Genomic DNA, 19,940 nt, shown 5'->3' on the forward strand with positions numbered 1-19,940 from the left:
CCATCCAAGGCAGGAGATGAGAGCCCAGCCTACCTGTAGCCCTAGGCTGTGTGGAGGAGGGGGGGTTAGTGTCTGAACTAGAAGCAGCTTTGGGTGAGAAAAAGCAGGACAGGATGTGGAAAAGCAACTGCTAAAGTGCTTCCTTCCTCCCAGTGAGGGTGAAAGCCAGAGGGAAGAACTGAGGCCTCCTGCCTCCAGCCAGGGCTGATCTGCTAGACAGGTGCCTTCTGTGATACACATTTTACAGATGGGAAGACTGACAGTTTCATAACCAGAACCCTGATCCTGTTGCAGCTGATGTCAGAACCGGATTCTTCGGGCTTCTCATATAGACTGAGGACCATCATCTCTCCAGGCCTTCAATGTCAAAATGGGACTGTTGGAGCATTCGGCCTTGTGGAATAACCAACTACTGGGTTCTTGTCCTTTCCAGCATGAGTCAGCCATTGTTGGACTGTTCTGGCCATATGTATGTGTGTGTGTGTGTGTATGCATGTATGTACATATGTACATACATATGAGTTTTATTAGGCTGACTTACATATATTCATTATATTTGGTCTGTCTTGAAAGCCCTAGTAGTTGTGCAGAGAGATAGCTCAGCTGGTAAAGTGCTTTCCTTGCAAACCCACAGGCCTGGCTTTTATCCCCAGAACCCATGTTGGAAAAAGCAAGGTGCTGTGGCCTATGCCTATAATCCCAGCACTAAGGCAGATCCCTGGGGCCCGATGGCTAGCCAGCCAACCTTGCTTTGCCAGCTTTAGGCTGGGTGATGTGGACAATGTGCTTTGAAGGCCCTGGTCTACTAATTATGGTTAAAATCAAATACCTTCATGGCTCAGTTCACCATGTCCCTCACCCCTAAAGTACCAGGACCTATGGGTCAGGGCCAGACTTTGCAGCACTCCTGAGAATCAACTGGTCACTTTTTCATCTGAGGGCCACCACCTCATCTGTGCTGTTCCAGAATTGTATCAGGAGGGACACAAGGGAATCCCATTCTTGACCGATCATTACTGACCACTCACTGTCAGTCCTGGGCTGGAACACAGCCAACCACTAGCCTCTCCCTGACCCCCATGTCTGTCCTGCTCTTGATTTTGCTGAGGGTGTCTGCTCTCTCTCTGGAGGAGTGGTCCCTGCCTCAGGTCTCTCTTCTAATCTGCTCCTTTCTGGCAAAGGAGCATTTAGGTCCCTCTTGACACTGCAATGAGGCAGCAATGGTGTCTGTCACTGTGGCTGCCTTAGGATCTGAACCTAGGCTAGCCACATCTCTGTGCACTCCTTCCTCAACTTTGAAACTGTATGGCTCTTTTGTGACCATTCAGCCTGTTCTCAACCCTATCCTGACCTGGGTATTGGCAGTGCTAGGAATGAACCCGTGACCTTGTGCTTGCTGGGCAAGTACCAGTGAGCTGCACTCCTGTCCCGAGGCTAAAAGGAACTGAGTTTCTGACCTGGGGGAGGGAGAAGGACAGGGAACCTCTGAAGGTGATGGTCAGGAACCCTTCATCCTTAAAGGGGAGCCACGTCTGCTAAAGCACGGGACTGGATGTTTCCAATAGCACCCAGTTGGGCCTCAGCACCCTCATCAGCCCTGATGGATCTGGAAAGCCTAAAGACCAAACAGTGCTGTGTTGTGGTCTTATCAACCTTGCCTTCTCCTGTCTCAGTGGCTCCATAGCTGACCATAAGGGGCAGTGAAGGAAGGGGAGCCCCACTGGCCAGCTCACCAGCATCTGACTGAGACACATTCCGGCCTAGAGAGGCATACAGGCTAACAGCACTGGGTACACATGCCAGGGGGAAACAAATGGCTGCCTTGTCTGTGTTGGCAGCTGTTTAAAAAAAAACAAAACACTTGTTATTATTCTTAGTTTTTAGCTAAAATCTTGAAAATTACAGTTCATTAGATGGTAAGAATAAAAAAGAAGGCCCTTTGCATAACCATAAAATTTTCTCTTTATTTAAAAACAGTAAGATGTAAACATACAATTCAAAGCCAAGCACAGACTTTACACAGACATCAGGCAGACAGAGGTTCAACCACTAAGCGCAGCAGACATCTGTTTAAACAACTGCGATGCTCACATCCATGTCGTATCAAAATACAAATGTGAAACAAAGCCTTGGAAAAGACACAGTTCATGGACACTTGTGTGTGATTTTGTATTAGTACCTTATAGAGAGAGTGAGAACACCAGTACTCACCCTAGTCTGTCAGCCAAAATGCAGACCTGGTCTGAAAATGTTGCAGCATCATCACTACCTCTGATGCTGCCCAATCTGAGCACTGGCTCTGAGACAGGTTCTCTCCACACAGCCCAGCCTGGCCTTCAATTTGATCCTCCTGCCTCAAGGCTCCTGAGTGCTTAGAACATAGGTGTGCCATCATGCCTCACCCAATCTATTTTAGAGTATTCTTTGCTATGAAAACAACACAATGTCACGGTAGTGATGTAAACAGTGACCCTGCCCCAAGTGAGGCAGAGGATGGACTTGAGGCCTCAGGAATGCTAAGCAAGCGCTCTTCCCCCCTCTGAGATAAAGAACTTCAGTCTTAAAAATACAGTGGAGATTTAGAACTCTGAGGTGACCTGCTCAACCCAGGACCAGTTTTTTGTTCGTGAGCCTACAATGTAATCCAGATGTGTGCGGCTTCCTTCATCACAAGGAAGGAATACTTAGGTCCTGTTGGTGAGCCACACCCACGTGGCTCCAGATAAATTTATGACTAGATCCCAGACTGCATCATCTCCCCAGACAGAAACATGACCTTGAAGAACATGATCCAAGAACACTGCCTTCTGCCTGAACCATGGACAGAGCTGCCATGTCTGTTGGCAGCTAGAAGCAAGGTTACCTTGGGTGCAGCTTAGCTCCATTTAAGGACATTTTATCTACTAAGCACTCAGGTTGAGCAGCAGACTCTAAGCAGATTTACCTTCAAGAACTTCTTAGCTTCAACAAAGAGTAGATAAGAACTAACCACGCCAGTCTGAGGTATACTCTAAAGTGTACCTCAGCGTCCACTAGGGCTTCTCCATAAGTAAAGCCAGACTATCTGTTTCCTTGCACCCTACCGGGTGTCCTTCCAAGCCAATCCTCCAGGGGGAGGTAGGCTGCTGAGGTTTTGCAGACTGCCACACCATAAGTGACTAGCTGTGGCTAAGTCCAAGGTGTGCTGTGTGAGAACTCTGTGCATCTGACTGACTGTACTCCACTCAGCTCAGACAACTGACACTGTGGTGGCATGAAGCTGCAGTCAGCCCCGAGTTCCGCGGCCCTCTGCCCACGAGATGCTCACTGCTGTTTTCTAGGAAGACCCACATGGCCTGGCCGTTAGAAATTTATATCACTATCTATTTTCCTGGCCCTGAATGCATCCTCATGCTGGGAGCTGCCTCTTGGGGAAGGGAAGGTAAACCTGAGCTATTTCAGGAGCTGTAGGTGCTCAGCTCCCCAGGTTATTTAGCCTCTGCCAGGTCTGCACCTTATCTGATACCAATATAACCAATCAAATGACTTAATAATTACTAACCCCTAAAACTTTCCCATATTGGAGGCAGAGGCAGGCAGATATGAGTTCAATGGCAGCCTGGTCCACAAGAGTTCCAGGGCAGCCAGAGCTACAGCATAGTGGGACCCTGTCTCAAAAACCAGACAGAACAAACAAAATACCTTTCCCAGTCTAATTAGTTCACTTGGTAAGGTTATTGCTAGGTTCGGCCTACATGCTTCCACACACATGTTCTTAAAAACTTGCTAGACCCCAGAGGGACAAGCAGAACAATGTTACGACTGACCATAAACGTCACTGGTACTCATGACAGCTTCTGGCGGATCTGGTAGGAGGTAGAGAGTCTGGGTGAACATATCAGGACATCAGTACGAACGGCAACCACAACAAGCTGCCTATTCCTACCTAGAGTAACAAACAGCCCCAGGCACGGAGCCTGGTACCCAGCAGTGCTGCAGTAAGGTCTCTGTGGAATCTCTGCTCTAGTCTTCTAAATGCAGGCCAGCAATCTGATGGCTACTTTTCCTCTCCCTGCTGAAACAGCTACTACAGCTGCAACTGAAAGAGACCTCAACTCCTCCCCCAAGCAGCACAAGCTGGAAGCGGGACAAGACGCTGGGATCACTCCCACTTTTCTCCATCAACCCTCCATGGTCCTATATACAGACCCTTGCAGGAGGCTACCATCAACCACAAATTCTCTTGTTCACCAGCTCTGAAGAGTAACATCAGTGTGTGTGTGTGTGTGTGTGTGTGTGTGTGTGTGTGTGTGTGTGTGTGTGTGTGTGTGTGTATGTGTGAGAGATTCCTACTGGCTGTGGCTAGATTTCAGAGTCCTAAGAATGCTGCAGGGACAGGCCTCTTGCTGAACACTTGTGTTCCAGTTGCCACGTTTCTTCCTGTACACAAGTACAGACCCTGGAAATTGTTTTGTAATTTCTAATTGTTAAAATGTTAAAGAACCGCAGGTTCTAAGTTCTCACGAAGTCTCTGAGGACACCGAGGGAGACTGATCCAAGAGTAAGAGAAAGGAAGCTTGGCATGCATGGTAGACACAGAAGGAACAACCATCAATACCATCGCCACTCCTGCCGTCTTCTTCCTCTGAGGAGTGACAGCTGCGGGCTCAGCTGCAGCCATGCAGAGTCTAAACTGGGTCACTCAGGGCTCTGTCCTTGCTGCCCCTCAAGTCTGGATAGACGCTGTTCTTGAAACAACCCTATGTCAGGACATTAAAGACCCCAACAAACAATCCATTAGACACATGGCACAGGGAAAGAACCTTAATAGGAAATTTCAGAGCAGCTTCTGGAAGCGTCTTAGGGTCTGTGCCCAGTGTGCAGCTACTTTTCAGGGCAGGAAGTGTGGCAGGGTGGCATGTGGTCTGTCTCTCGTGGTGGTACCCAAGTACTAAGACATCATTTCTGAAGTGAGGACCACGAAATGTCTTTTGCCAAGGATATAAAATCAAAGTGGGAAAGTATGTTAAAATAATAATAATAATAATGATTAAAAAAGGATCATCAAGGAGTAAAGCATTTCATGCTCTCTAGTTTCCGCCTCACTCTCCAACCGCACAGCTTCAGAATGTGTGCACTGCAGTCCAAGTCATTAGCACCAATCCTAGGAGACTTACTCTGATGACCCCAGACCACCATTCCAGAATGCTTCAGGTCTCAGCGAAGAGCTAGCAGCCAACTGATAGTGCGTGTCTCCTCCTTAAGCCCACAGAAAAATACCTGTATTCCAAAGATGGAGGCCCTTTGGCAAGAGAGGAAATTCTTAGGCTTTCCACTTGAGCTGCACATGCTTGTAGCACAGAGCTCAAGGACCTCCACTCCACCTTTCTCCATCTTTCTCTAGACCAGCCTTCTCCAGAGGTCTCTAGACCAGCCTTCCCCCAATACTCAGTGAGATGTCGGGATACGTCAGTGTTAGAAATACTGAAGCTTTGATTTAATACTAAAAGGAGACAACATTTCCCCCGTATGTACAAATATCTAGGTTACCACATGGGCATGAAGTGGAGCTGTGATGAGGGCCGGGGTACTTAATCTCCTCTTACACACTAAAGAGCCGGGACAGGAAATCTGATGACACAGGAGATGAAACTAGATGACAATTATTAACTTCTAATAGTCACCTGATCATTTGATACATTAAGATGATTCTATTCTTGGCTTCAAAAATATAGTTTTAGGAAAATGTCTTCCATATGAGTGAAAACCAGTCAATGGGCAATGAGTCTGCTGAGCACACACCAGCCACAAACAGCTGGCCTCATACACTTGAAGGTGTATTGGCATACGCAGTGTCATGCATGTACCAACCAATGTAAGCCCTCTGGAGCTACAGGCAGTCCCAGAACAAAGCAAGGACGAAAACCTAACTCACGAGAAGGTCCTTAGATTCTCTAGAAGAGACCTTTGCGTTCTAGAAGCAGAAGGCTTCTGCTCAAGCTGCTTTAGGCAAGACACTTGGGAAGCAAGTGGTCCTCACCAGGTGGGGAGCTGGGGACGGCTAATGCTCCCCTTACATGACTCAACTCTCTGAATCTAGTCATTTACAAGATCGCCTTCAGTACGTGAAGACGGTGTGTGTGCTGGTGAAATGAGCTCCTAGGATGACCTCCCCCTTCCAGTTAGCAGAGTGTCTCTCCACTGAGCAGCGCCAGGCTCTCTCCAGCGCACCTGCTCTTCAGGCTTCAGGGCACTCTCTTTAGCCAACTTCATGTTCCCGCATCCTCCTCACCGAACTCAGAAGACAGGAGAATCACAGAAAGGACAAGGACTCTGCAGCAACCTCTTAATCCAGTCAGGATCTGCAAGGGAAAGCCAGTGGGACCAAGCATCAGCTTCAGAAAAGGTTGACAAGGTATGGATGACAGACGGAGAACTGAGGTCAACTGAAAGCAGAAACAGAATCCATGCTGCCTTGAGAGAATTAGCAAAAATCAGTACAGACTGAGTTTTAAGTAGAATACTTTTGTTTTCTGTTTACTGTGTTTGATTCTACACACTTGCCTCACTGGCCTGTTTGGTTGGAGTATACGATTAGCAAAGCTCACACCAACAACTGGCATTCTGAGGACTATAGATGCCTGATCTCTTGCTCACACCTAAGACCTTATCTCTAGCTAGTGCTCTCAGAAACAGCAATACGCTAACGTGCACACAGACCAGCCAGGAAGTAGCCTTCAGCGGCTTCTAGAAGAGCCATGCCTGCACCAGTACAGCAACAATGCTGCTTCTCTACACAGCATTACTTGCAGAGCTGCCAGCCAAATACTGCCCTACACACTCCCTTGAGCCAGGCCCTAACACTGGACTGAAGCCCCCATTCCACTGTCAGCTGACATAGCACACACAACAGGCAGCATGCATTAACTGGTTCTGGCTTCACAGTAACTGCAGACAGCACACTTATTTTGCTTGAACCAATGTGATGTGACACTAAGTGGTGTCAAGCCTGACTCCACCCCTACCGCAAGGCTAGGCCAGCACTCACCTTCTGGAACAGGGTGCCTGGCGATGCTGTCATGGAGCAAACACCGCCTGTAGATCAAGCTCTGGCAGGACTGGTAGGTTAGAAAGCACCTGAAAGAAGACAGGTCAGTCAGAGGATGCTCCCTGGGCCCATAGTTATCAGGCAATGCTTTGTGTGGCCAAATCTACACCAGCATTCTCTGAAGAGACACAAAACTTCTCTAGAGAAAGTTCCAGAAGCACTGGGAAACAACAGCTCCATTTGGTCCTCCCTAACTGCATTCTCGGTATCATCAACAGCACTCACATATCATATGCAAAGCCACTCATTACTTTTCAAGATAAGGTATACAGACCATTTTTAAGAGCCCTTAGGTCAGCTGCTCTCAACCTGTAGTTTGAGACCCCAGGAAGGTGCTGAACAATCCTTTCACAGAGGTTATCTAAGACCATTGGAAAACACATATTTACATTATGATTCATAACAGTAGTAAAATTAGTTATGAAGTAGCAATGAAAATAATTTTATGGTTGGGGGTCACCTCAAAATGAGGAACTGTATTAAAGGGTCACAGCATCAGGAAGGTTGAGAACCACTGCCTTAGGTACTGGGGTGGAGAGATAGCTCTGAAGGTAAGAGTGCTCGCTGTGTAAGACTGAGGACCTGAGTCCAGACTCTAGCACCGATGTCACAAGCCAGTTGTATTCCCACTTGCATCTGCAGCCCAGTACAGAGCAGGGCAGAGACAGGAGACTCACTGGGGCTTGTTGCCAGGCAACCCAGCAGAAAAGTGTGAGGTCTAGTCCAGAAAGAGGTTTTGCAGCAAAGGAAGAGAATGGAGACTGATAGAGGACACTTGCTCTACTCCAGATTCTACACACAGAAGTGAACGTAATCCTCAGGCACATAGACCACACACGACGAACAGCCCCACTCCAGGCCCCCTTCTCTTTAGGTACTGAAGACGAAATTCAAACAAACTAATAAATGCCAAAATTCCAAGGAGCAACGGTATTCAGGTAAGCAACTAAAGATTAGAAAATGGGAGGTTGGGGGAGGGACTCCAAAGTTGACCTTGGGACTTAGAGATACAGAAAAAGAGAGTTTACCTGAGAGAAATCATACCAGTGCATTTTGAGACTAACCTTAATCAGAAGAATGAAAAACAACTTCTGTGAAACAACCCACAGATGTGGGAGGTATGGGCAGGCAGTGTTAACTGTGTGTGGGCTCTGAGCTGTTCCCCAATAGCACTCTACCTATAAAATGCAAATCTGCCCTGTGTGTGACCACTGTGAGGACACGGTCACTTGACAGATGTGCATTTGTCCCAATCTGTCTGGCAAGTTGGCTGCTCAGCAGATGCTACTTTGATTATAACTCTAGAGCTCATCCAGTATTAGATTGCTAACTGTCCTCTCCCTTCAAGGAGAAAACGGTCTGGACAAAGTGAAAAAACAAATGTGTCAGTAAGATAATTAACCAGAGAGCGCCCGTATGACTGAGAGCTCCAGCCTCACCTCTGCAAGAGGTGAACCCTGGTTGGGCAGCGGTGGCACACACCTTTAGTCCCAGAATCTGGGAGCAGACGCAAGTGCATCTCTGAGGTTGAGGCCAGCATGGTCTAAAGAGAAACTGTGTTTCAACTCCCCCAATGGAACCCTTGCTGGACATGGTGGCACATGCCTGGGAGGTTGAGGCAGGAGGATTTTTATGTTTGAGGTCAGCCTATGGTAAGATCTGTCAACAAAACAAGAAAGAAAATGAGTAAATGCTTTGCATAGCATAGACCTGCTTAGTTAGATAAACCCGACATGTCTGCTGAGGGTGGCAGACACTGCTTTAGACTCTGCACTCACACAACTGCCTAGTCCAAAGGAAGGGTGTCAGGCAAAGGTATAAAAGCGCCTTGTGTGGTGATGCATGCCTTTGATCTCAGCACTCAGCAGTTTTGTGAGTTCAAGGCCAGCTTGAGCTACAGGACAACTCAGCCTTTAAAAAACAATCAAACGACAAAGAAAAAAGAATGAAATGTGGTCATAAGGAGAAAAAGCAGAGGGATACATAGCACTAGGTTAAGTGTGTGCACATGTGAGAGAAAGCCGAGGGAGCATCAGGAAATCTACTGTGTCCTCAAGTGGGAGAGGGGCCATACTGACCCGAGCATGGTGGCCAGGTTACCTGAGTTCAGAGCAGGAATGAGGGTGTGAAGCAAGAACAGGCTGTGAGGGTCTGCAAGTCACTAAGAGTTTTAGCTTTCCCATCAAAAATGGTTAGTCAGCTCTTGGAGAGCTTTTGTTGGTTTTGGCAGAACTGTGCCTTGCAAATGCTATGTGTGTTCTCTCAGGGACCCAGACCCCAGCCCTAGTGGAGAGTACTGAGGACGGACATGACAAGAGCAGACAGAGACTGAGTGTCATGACTGTAACTGCAGAGAACAGACTGAGGGCTCGAGTATGGGAGCAGGAGGCTCAGGTGGAAGATAGCTGCCATCAAGTGCATGAACAGTGTCGGGGGCTAGGGGAGGATTAGAGAGGCGGGGGGGTGGGGTGGGGTGGGGGGTGGGGGTCCATGTGAAGTGAAGCAGGAACACTTAAAGACGCCAAGCAGGCAAGTCTGGACCGAAGCAGATACAAATGTATCTGTATACAACCAATAAGAGAACACTTTAGGAACAGTGGGTGACCAAAGGCTAGGCACTGTGGCGATGACAAGGAAGCTGCACTAGAAATGAAGTCATAGGCTGGAGGAAAAGTTTTGTCTGTCAACCAGATCAGCCCTGGATAGTGGCTCTATGCTACACAAAACTGAAATGTAAGGGTGAGCAGCCTTGGGGGCTTACCGGAGCCAGATGTGCCCATTGGAACAAACAGCTTGCTTGCGATCTGTGAATGGTAAGATCTCCTTACACAGACTGCAGCGCTCAGGGAAGGTCTGCTTGTTCATCTTCTTGGAGATATGTCCAATCAAGACCTGGTAAGACATCCCAGGTGGCAGAGTGAGGAGGAGGAGTAGGGGTTTCTGGGATCGAAGGCTCCTCATAGTGACCAGAGGACTGTGCCAGGACAGTAGAGGCGTGTGCCTCTACAGAAGCTGTCCAAAGAGTTCAAGACCCGCACCTTCAACCAGTGTCAACAGCATAGGAAAGTAAATAGATCCAGCGACCCCAACCTACTTTCTACTCAAAGGAGAAACCTCTAAAAATCAAGGGTCTTACTTCGTTTTAGCTGTTATAGTTTTTAGTTAGGCTGCTTTCACAAGGAAATCCATAATTTCCCTAGGTGAAAACCGTGACGCTTGTAGGAATATATACATGTTTATAATCTTTAAATCCATTTATCTTTCAGATTCTGCTTGTGTATGCACCACTTGTGGACATGTGCCCAGAGGGGCCCTGTAGCTGGAGCTACAGTGGCTGTGACCCACAAAGTGGGTGCCAGACTACCCCTGTAAGAGCAGCAGCTGTTGCACGGCAGACCCTCTCCAGGCCAGTGTGTAGTCTTTTGTCAGGGAGTTCAGACTGCTCACCTTCTGAGGGCTCAAAGACGACTGATCTAGTAGCATCTGCACCCGAGAAAGCCCCAAGTAACCCGGCATGGGAGAAGTAGGTGCTTTCCTTGGCCTTTACTGAGAGTGCTGGGGGCGGGGGGAGGTGTAGGGGAGGTCCTAGACTGAATGCGGGGCCTTGCAAGCACTAGGCAAGGGTTACCGCTGAACCCCATATGTTATGACAGGGTCACCGTAGGCTGTCCAGACAGTGTGGGACTTGCTATACTTACTCCTCCCCTGCGCTTCCGGAACAGCTGGATTAGAGTGCAGGCCTGATCTGATATGAGACTACATTCTTCAGAGACAATATCCGAAAGGCATTTGCCTATCTTATTATTTGCTGAAACACTGCCCCACCCCGTCCTACACTCACGGGGCATCTCACAGGCACGGGGCATCTTACAGGCACGGGTGTGTATACCAACCCTTAAGCCACTCCTTTTACTAATAACTCGTGTCCTTACCAGGTTTGAATGCATTTATGCTTTACTACTTCTGGCAGTTGACAAGATTTAGTAATTTGGGTTAATTAACTCACCCAAATCTCAAAAGGTGACCTTAATCACTAATTTGAGCTAGTCATTTCAATTCTTTAGTAATAATTTACAAATTTTTGTGGACTTTCTTTGTTTTTTGGATAGGGTCTCACCACGTAGCCCTGGCTGTCTTGGAATTCTCATGTAGACAGGGCTGACCTCAAACTCAGTGATCTTCCTGCCTTTGCCTCCTAAACACTGGGATTGGAGGCACGTGCACCACCACGTCCAACTTAATTTACGAATTTAAATACTTCTTGGTCTAAATTTTTTGGCTTTCAGCATTCTCATTTATAGTACTTCACATCAAGGACCTCTATCCAAGAGCTAGGAGAAGGGAAGTGGGGCAACTGGGAATGAAAACAGTTTGTGAGATGTATATTGCATGCCCAGAAGTCACAGAACATCCAAAACTGCAGTAAAATCAACACCATAGGCTGAAAGGTCTCTGTATGAAGCATAACTGGATTCTCAGGACACACAAGTCCTTCTTTTAATTAGAACTGAGATGCTATGAGAAAGTAGGGTACAGTCTTTCCATTGTTTTTATACTGGCTTAGCCAGAACCACATAGCCATGTTAGACACGCTGGGTGTCTGAGTCCAGAACACTCTAAACAGGAATCCTAAAGGTAAGGACGAACACTACAACCCTCCCTAAAGGCTTCTGCTAGTATGTCACAAATTATTTCTAGTAATTCCAGCCAATTGCATGTCAGTGAAAAACAATATTCTTCCAGACAATTTAGAACGCAGGAAACAGTTTGAACATTTACTTTTAAAGAAGAAAAGTTGCATATATGACCAGTACCTCTTAAAAAAAAAAAGATTTATTTATTATATGTGAGTACACTGTAGCTGTCTTCAGACACACCAGAAGATCCCATTACAGACGGTTGTGAGCCACCATGTGGTTGCTGGGATTTGAACTCAGGACCTCTGGAAGAGCAACCAGTGCTCTTAACTGCTGGGCCATCTCTCCAGCCTGACCAGTACCTCTTACTGTGTTCAGGATCACAGCAACTGTCCTGTGGGCAGCAGTTTCAGGGGCAGAGACATTCACTGTGAATAACTTGGCAGGGACAAAACTATCTGGACTTCTTGTTTCCAGCAAGCCTTTAGTCAGTGAGCGCCAATCTCCAGAAAGGAACCCTTGTGATTTAACCCCAATGCTTAGCCTGTTAGTTGGTAGGGAGCTCTTTAGGAATTGCTGTTCTAATGTTGTTCCTGTGACCAAGCCTGGGAGGTTAGGTAACAGTTGCTTTATGCAAGAGTCTTCAGAACCCACAGGATGATAGCCTGTGGAAGGAACCTTACTGAGGAGCACATCCTACCATATTCCTTAAGCTTGTAGCCTTCCTGACCTCTGGGGAAACCTTGACATCTGTGGAATACACTGCAGACAAGACTACTACATTTTCCCAGTACCAAAATAACATAACAACCCAGTTTAAAAAAATAAGTTGGACTTAACAATTGTTTTCTTTACAATATCCAACCTCAAGCCTTTCAAATAGAAAACATGCACCACAATAAACCTTTGTAAAAATGACGAAGACAGTATGGGGGAGCATCTCCACTGCTATGACTGTCTATCATACCCCATTTGCCACTGCAGACTCTTTAGCTCATCCACAGCCTGAAAATGTCATCTGGCCGACCCCGCAGAGCTCTCCGGGGCACATGAAGGGAGAGTGTGTCCTCAGCATCATCCAGACTTCCCATCTACTCCCTTTGTGCCGCATGCCAATCAGTTACCTTAATAATTCCAATGCAAAGCCAAACCAAGACCCTTCTACCTAGGGAGACAGATGGCTCAGCTGTGACAGACACTTACCTGTGCTGTTCTGTCATCATAATCTTCATCAGACATGAGAAAGTTGCAGAGCCCTCTGGTGGGGATGCTGGTGTTCTCCGTGATCCAGGTGTGCAGGTACACTTCTCCGAGGACCCGCTTCATGTGCTCCCTGGTCAGGTGCATCTCCACAGCCTCAATCTTCCCTTGGATCTCAAGGAGCTTCTCCTCTATGGGTTCACGGCCTCCGGTGTCTCCCACGGCAGTGAGTGAATCCTCAGGAGTCTCCTCCGTGTCACCACCCTCTTTGCTCTTCTCCTGCAGGCCAGCCTTCGTCCCCTGCTTGGAAGTACCTTCCTCTTGCTGCTCATCCTCACCATCGCCCATCCCAGGTGAGTCAACCAGTAAGATTTTTGAGTCCTCATGGGTGGGTTTCCATAAGGCCTCGGATGGGGATTTCTGCATTGACTGATACAAAATCCTTAGGAGGAAAAGCTTAAAACGCCAAAAATAGGTAACCCCACTGCTTTCAATCTTTTTTTCCAAAGCTTCATGTAAAAACTGAGGAATATGTTTATCTTTTAAAATTTTCCAGCGGACTAAGTCAATCAAGTCTACCTGCTTAAAGAGATTCTGAACTGAAGACTCCAAGAGCTGAGCAGCTGCCTCTTCAAAGGTCTTGAGAGTAACAAACTGAACCTGGTAGTTCTTGTTCACTGGATGGAGGCCATTGACCATGCCCTCAGTGGTGATGATGGCCAGGTAAGCACCACAGGGGCTCACTGCAATGCCGTGAGTCCTCACTGAGCCAAATACATCTGAGAGCTTAATCAGCTGGTGTTCAAATTTTAATGCAACATCTGTGAAGATGGGAATCAACTGCCTCACCTTTCCGTCACTAGAGCAGGTGTACACGGTTCCGTTCTGCTTGTCTGCGGTAATGGAGACGATGGGCAGCGAGTGAAGGCCTGTGACGTGGGAATTGTGAACATTCAGACCCGCCTTGGAGATCAGAAGAAGACACCAGAACACATAGGAGCCTCTTGCGGCCACCACTAAGCTACAGCTACACTTCTGGTAAGGGTGATAAAGTGGCACACATTTGATGCTGTGCACAGGCAACTTGTCCATCTCTTTCCACAAGACAACAGGCTGCCGTAAAGTAAAGTAGCCTTTGACTGCTTTGAGATTGACAGGGAGAATTTTTACGGGTCCAAAAGCACTGCCTACAATAAGGCCACTCATCTTCCTATTGCTGTGCTCATATTCCCACCAAAACAAGACACTGGGGGAGCTGATTCCTGACTCAATAGTGTTGCACGAAGAGATGGACTCCTTGCCCACAAACGGCAGCTGGAACTGCCACACAGCTATATTCCCGTTCTCAAAGAGGACGGCCAGGAGCACGCTGCTCACATCCCGGCACTCGTTGTTGTGCTTGACCTGCTGAGTGGTACAGATACTCGACCATTCCATTCTGACTGGGGTCTGCATGCTGTGTCTCCTCTGAAACTCAGCAAAATCCCCAAGGTTTCCCTCAGGAGCCTCATTTTTAGACAGTCTATAACTGGTCTCATAAAGACGGTCTCCATAAATCTCAGTCAGATCAACCAGCTGAACCCATTGGAGTCTGTTGAGGTTTACCTGCACGGTCAGGCGATTGTCCATGGTCAGCGCTGCCAAGAGGCACCTGCCATTTGCATCACAACCCATGGGAGACCAGCTAGTGTATTTGAAACCCCGCATTGGGGGCAATGCCTTCCCCTCAGGGTTGAACATCCTGTCCAGCATGAAAGTCTGGCTGATGGTGGGGTCTTTAGAGGAAGCAAACTTTTCCTTGCACTCAGCAACTTCTGTTTTCGAGCCAACCTGAAAATAAGAGATAGAGAAGCTCTCAGATAATATCTACCCATAGTACCTGCATTAACACACAAAATAATTTTATATCACACACACTATATTACTACACATTATACTAATTCTGCTAACTTTGGCATTATGTACATTTAAAAGATCAAACCACCAGGTGTGGTGCTGCACACCTGCTAATCCAAGCACACTGGAAGCTAAGGCGAGAAGATCATATGTTTAACCAGCCGAAGCTAGGTAGAACAACTATCCCCAAACAAAACAAAACAAACAATAATGATTTAAAAAACGAAGCATGTTTAAAGATTAAATGTTCACTTACGGGGGTGGGGATTTAGCTCAGTGGTAGAGCGCTTGCCTAGCAAGCGCAAGGCTCTGGGTTCGGTCCCCAGCTCCGAAAAAAAGAAAAAGAAAAAAGAAAAATGTTCACTTACTCAAAGAAATAGCTTTTGAAAAACTAACTTAAAGTAAATGTGACTATGCACCACTTGTCTATATTCCCTTTAGAATTGGCCTATGGAGTTAACATTTGATCCAGAGTGAGAGGAACACTTAGCTGAGCCAGTTACAAACAACAGTAGTTTTAAAAGTTAGGGAACTATGAACTTATAGTCGAGATAAAACAAAGTTCCAGCCCAATCCCAGCCTCTTTATTCATTTTACCATGCCACGCCCCCTCACCTTGTTGAGGTAAGGGCTGTCTTGTTTCTGTTGTACTTGTGTACTCCAGGTTAGCTAGCTGGTCAGCTTCCTCCTGATTCTTCACCTCTGCCTTCCATCTAACTAAAGGAATGTTGGGATTAAGACACAAGCCATCACACTGGGCTTTCCATTTCCATGTGTGTTCTAGAGATTTAACCAAAGTCACCAAGTCTGTGCTTTTTACCTGCTAAACCTTACAGAACAACTCTAGGCGTTTTAATCTGCAGCTTTTTTTTTTTTTTTTAAAACAAACCACACACATTGCCTTGTCTACTACTCTACTACTCTTGCTATCAGTCAGCTGGCTCCTATCAAACTTCTCTATTCCAACCACTACTTTTCCTGGCCACCTTGCCTGACTTGCTCCTGCCCACCTATCTTTGCACGTCTAATCTTAGGAGGCCTTCTCAGATCATTCTAGCTTTGTTTTATCACCCCCTCTCTGGGTCTGTAACATGTATCATGTGTTCAGCCAAATGATGAAAGCTCTGTAAAAAGATTTTAAAGAGACAGTAAAGACAGGGGAAGTTATGACTAAAATTAAAGTCAGGACTGAATCAAAAAGAACATAGGTTGATCTAAAGATATTCCTAGCACACACACTGAAAGTAGGAAGAACACTATTGTTTTTAGAGAGATGGATAAAAAGCATGGTGGTGCACATCTGTAATCAGAGTCAGTAGCTATCACCCCAGCAAGTTCCAGGACAGCTGCGGGTATGTGACCAGACTTTTATTTCAAATAGCCAAAGAAAATAAAGGAGAACAGTGAAAAAGTACAAGTTTCCATTTTGATTTTAGTGCCACTCTTCTTAAAGAAATGTGATCTTGGAAATGGAAAGAGTAGGGCATGATTACAAGGAAGTCCAAATCCCTTTAGTATATGGAGTTATTAAAAGTGACTTGATGGTAAGTTCCCACGCACTGAAGTAATGCTCTGGACACAGTAAAACTTGGAAAATAACCACTAGGAACCCGTGCATGCATCCTAGCAGTGTGAACCAGCACAGACACCACTTTTAAAAGATCTTTAAGTGTATGCGAGCTATTAAGGCTACTCAGTAACAGCGTTCCTCAATGTACTAGCATTGAACACTATGTGAGGTAGCAGTGAAGCGGGGGACATGGTTTATCAGTAAAGAGTTTGCCTTACAAACACAGGAATGGAATTCATTTTACTCCTGTTAAGAAGCTAGGTACAGGGGTTGGGGATTTAGCTCAGTGGTAGAGCACTTGCCTAGCAAGCGCAAGGCCCTGGGTTCGGTCCCCAGCTCCGAAAAAAAGAAAAAAAAAAAAAAAAAAAAAAAAAAAGAAGCTAGGTACAGTGCATACCTGTAATCTTACTGAGGTGGAGGTGGCAGGTTCCTAGAGCTTAAGCCAACTTTTCCTAAAAGCCACTACAGAACACTATCCTAAAGTGCTCCTACCAAAGATTTCTATGGACAGTTAAGTTCTGAAAATGCTTACTATTACCCACCACTCCTCCTAGAAGTATCCAAGATAATAACTTACGTATAACTGATAATGTTTGAACTGTGATTTAACAGAATCATAAGAGCATCAGCTTCAAAAAACGGTTCAGTGTTTAGTGCTTTAGCTGTTCTACATATTAAAAACCTTCCCCTAGGCTACAAATTATCTGCTATTGAGTTGAGGCAATAACTAGCTGGACAAGACTGAACAGATTTAAATCTTTAGGGATGATCAGTAGTAGGGCACAGAAGAACTGGTGATTTCTTTATAGTTATACCATTGCAACAATGGAGGCCTCTCATGTAAACTCCTTATCAATTGGAGGGCTACATAAAGATTTTCTACTGCTATTTAAACAGTGTGGCAATGTCAAATGTAGCAAAATGTCAGCCAATTTCTCAGACTCTTAGTATCACCTTCAGATCCACATATACATTGCTTCTTGGCCTTTTGGCTAAGATCAAGTGCAGATCCACATATACAACATTAACCTAGGCTTTTCCTCAAGCCTGGAAAGCATGAAGGAAAGATGAAGAACCTGAGGACATTAGAGTATGAAGGCATTAACTCAGTGTCAGACATTAAGTGATAGTGCTATATGCTATGTGATGTCTTATGTATCAAACTTAAAGCTCCATAAAGTCTAAACAAGGTAGTCTTTACTATTCTTGTCTTATAGTTAGGTCTATCTTGTGCCAAAGCCCAGTCTCTTAACCCCCATTTTTATCCTCAGCCCTGCAATCATCTGCTTACCTCCAGCCCAAGCAGTCTCATACTCTTAAACTACACTAGATCATTCTATCCTCATGAACTGAAACAGCACTCAAGAAACTTCCTGGACTAACCTTCCTAGTCTCTAAACTGGTGTCACTTTCTTGACTCTAGAAAGAATTCTTCAGCTCTAGGCAATCCATCAATACTCAAGCAACAGTCACACTGTTCCACTTACGATGGGAGATCTATGACGGGATGCCTTGCTTGCCACCTTGAGTGGCCTTTCTGAGCTTCCTGATAAACCAAACACTGCCATTTCTTAGGACTGCTACAGACTCAGTGATCTTCCCTGATGTGTCTCCCCACTCCTATTCCTTTCACCAAACTCAGTCAGTTTTTACCATCTAGGTGCAGATTTTCCCTAACTGGTGGGCACTGGAATATCCACTGAAGCAATCCTTTCAGCAGAGGGTGCAGCTGTCCAGAGCACCTTTCTTCCGTTTCCCTCCCTATGTGTATCACTTAAATGGTACTACAGCACTATCAGTGTACATTTGAATCATTTCATTCAGTTGTTCTTTAAGAAGAGCTTACATGGCTCACTCAGTCAAGCTGGCTAATTAAATCTGTAAGCCTGTAGTAATTCCAGACAAGATTATCAAGCTCAAGATGCTATTAGAAAGAAAGGAAGAAAGAAAGAAAGAAAGAAAGAACAAAAACATTATCCACATTCAACATTGTATTTGAAATTTGAATCAAGTGTGCTAAAAAGAGCTCATGAGGGCTACTCAAATGGTACCGTGACTAACTGCCTAGATTTGGAATGACTGTCTAGAAGAGTATTGAACAACTTTACTTTCAAGTAAGCATACCGCTATATGCACATATAGCTTTTTAGCACTCCTTGCTATTAGACTACATTATTTGTTCATGACCTGCCAAAGGATGTAGGTTCCTTGAGAGCAGGGGCTGTCTACTCTGATTTATCCTAGAACTTGGTGGACACCTACTCAACTTGATTGATTGCATACTGTATATACATACAGAAGTAGAAATAAAAGTAAGCTTTTGCACTTCTAGGCTATGAAAAGAAACATTGCTCACTAAAGTAAACCATGTTTGAAAATGTACATTTATAAAACAAAACTTTAGAAACCCTAAAGTTCGGGAGCAAACTTGGGTTATATGAAGTTGAAGGCACTAAATTTAGAGTTTAGAAATCTAAGCACTGGATGCTCTCCGAGGTTTTAGTTTTCATCCAACTTCCAAAGATTTAGAGCTGTCTACTCAAGGAGATTCAAGGACCGTTCACAATGAAACTGTCAAACAGGTAAGACAACGAAATAGACCAGTTTTTCTTCTAAAAGCAAAAGTGGCGCGAGAGGAGAGCGCTTGCAATACAGTATAAAAAACAAAGCCAGCCCAGGGCCTCTGGGAATTGGCCCCAGACAATAGGAGCAACGGTAGAGACAGGTCAGGGGTTGGGTCATTGGGGGTGGAGTCACAAGAGTCCCAGAAAAACCGGGACAAACGGCGATAGTTGTTCCACCAAGCAAGAAGGAATAGAATAGATAGCGGATCCTGGCTCGGGGCGGGGGGTGTCTATTAACAGCGCAAAAGCTTTCAAGGCTTTTAAAAAGCTGCGGCAATGCTAGTCCTTTCATTCTTCAGAGTTGGATGCGCAGGGAATCCTAGAGTCAGGTGCAGGTCGGGCTACCTTTGGGATCCGTGGCGCGTCCGCGGGAGAACCGGTGGAGGTGACTTACCTTGAGGAGGCAGCTGTTGAGAGGAGCGGGTACCGAGGTGCGGTGGATCACCAGGTCCTGGCCTGGGTTGTGCACATCGCAGATAAGCTCTAGCACGGCGATGCTGCGGGCCGTGGACACAGACACACGGTGGTCCTCAGACCAGGAGAGCGGCTCCAACCCGCTCACAGCGTACTGCAGCTTCACGGCAGGCTCCCGCCGAGTCACCATGAGGCGAAACGAGGCGCTGGGCCCCGGGGCCGCGTCGGCAGCCGCCTCCTTCCCGCCCCCTTCGTCCTTCTCCTCTGCGGGCGACGAAGGTTCGTCGGCCTTGGGCCCCACCCGGGCTTGGTCCGCCTCGCTCATCTTACTCCGGGCGAGGAGGTCGAGTTACCGGGCACACCGAGCGCTCGCCACCGTCGCTCGGCCGCTCCCAGAGCCCTCCGCGGCCGTTCGATCCCCGCAGGTCCCGAGCGCCACTGAGCCAGAAAGGACCCCGTCGTTGCTAGGCAACGCCACCCTGCTAGGTGGCCGCAGAACTGCCTGTCTGGAA

General features: G+C 46.5%; 1 protein-coding gene across 11 annotated transcripts; it reads right to left on the minus strand.

The window, feature by feature from the left end:
• Window positions 1–1,944: 1,944 nt before the first annotated feature.
• Window positions 1,945–19,868, minus strand: Gtf3c4 (general transcription factor IIIC subunit 4). Of its 11 annotated transcripts, XR_015683417.1 has the most exons (7): window positions 19,409–19,868; window positions 15,436–15,537; window positions 12,928–14,754; window positions 9,849–9,979; window positions 7,028–7,116; window positions 6,211–6,341; window positions 1,945–4,739 (listed from the first exon to the last, which is right to left on the minus strand). XR_015683417.1 is itself a non-coding variant. In XM_087654455.1 (6 exons), exons 1-5 carry the CDS (start codon window positions 19,751–19,753, stop codon window positions 6,277–6,279), a joined length of 2,457 nt encoding a protein of 818 aa, XP_087510581.1. In that variant the 5' UTR covers window positions 19,754–19,868; the 3' UTR covers window positions 1,945–4,739; window positions 6,272–6,276.
• Window positions 19,869–19,940: the final 72 nt, after the last annotated feature.

The sequence above is a fragment of the Rattus norvegicus genome, chromosome 3 (genome assembly GCF_021556685.1).
Source record: "Rattus norvegicus strain SHRSP/BbbUtx chromosome 3, alternate assembly SHRSP_T2T, whole genome shotgun sequence".
Classification (NCBI taxonomy): domain Eukaryota; kingdom Metazoa; phylum Chordata; class Mammalia; order Rodentia; family Muridae; genus Rattus; species Rattus norvegicus.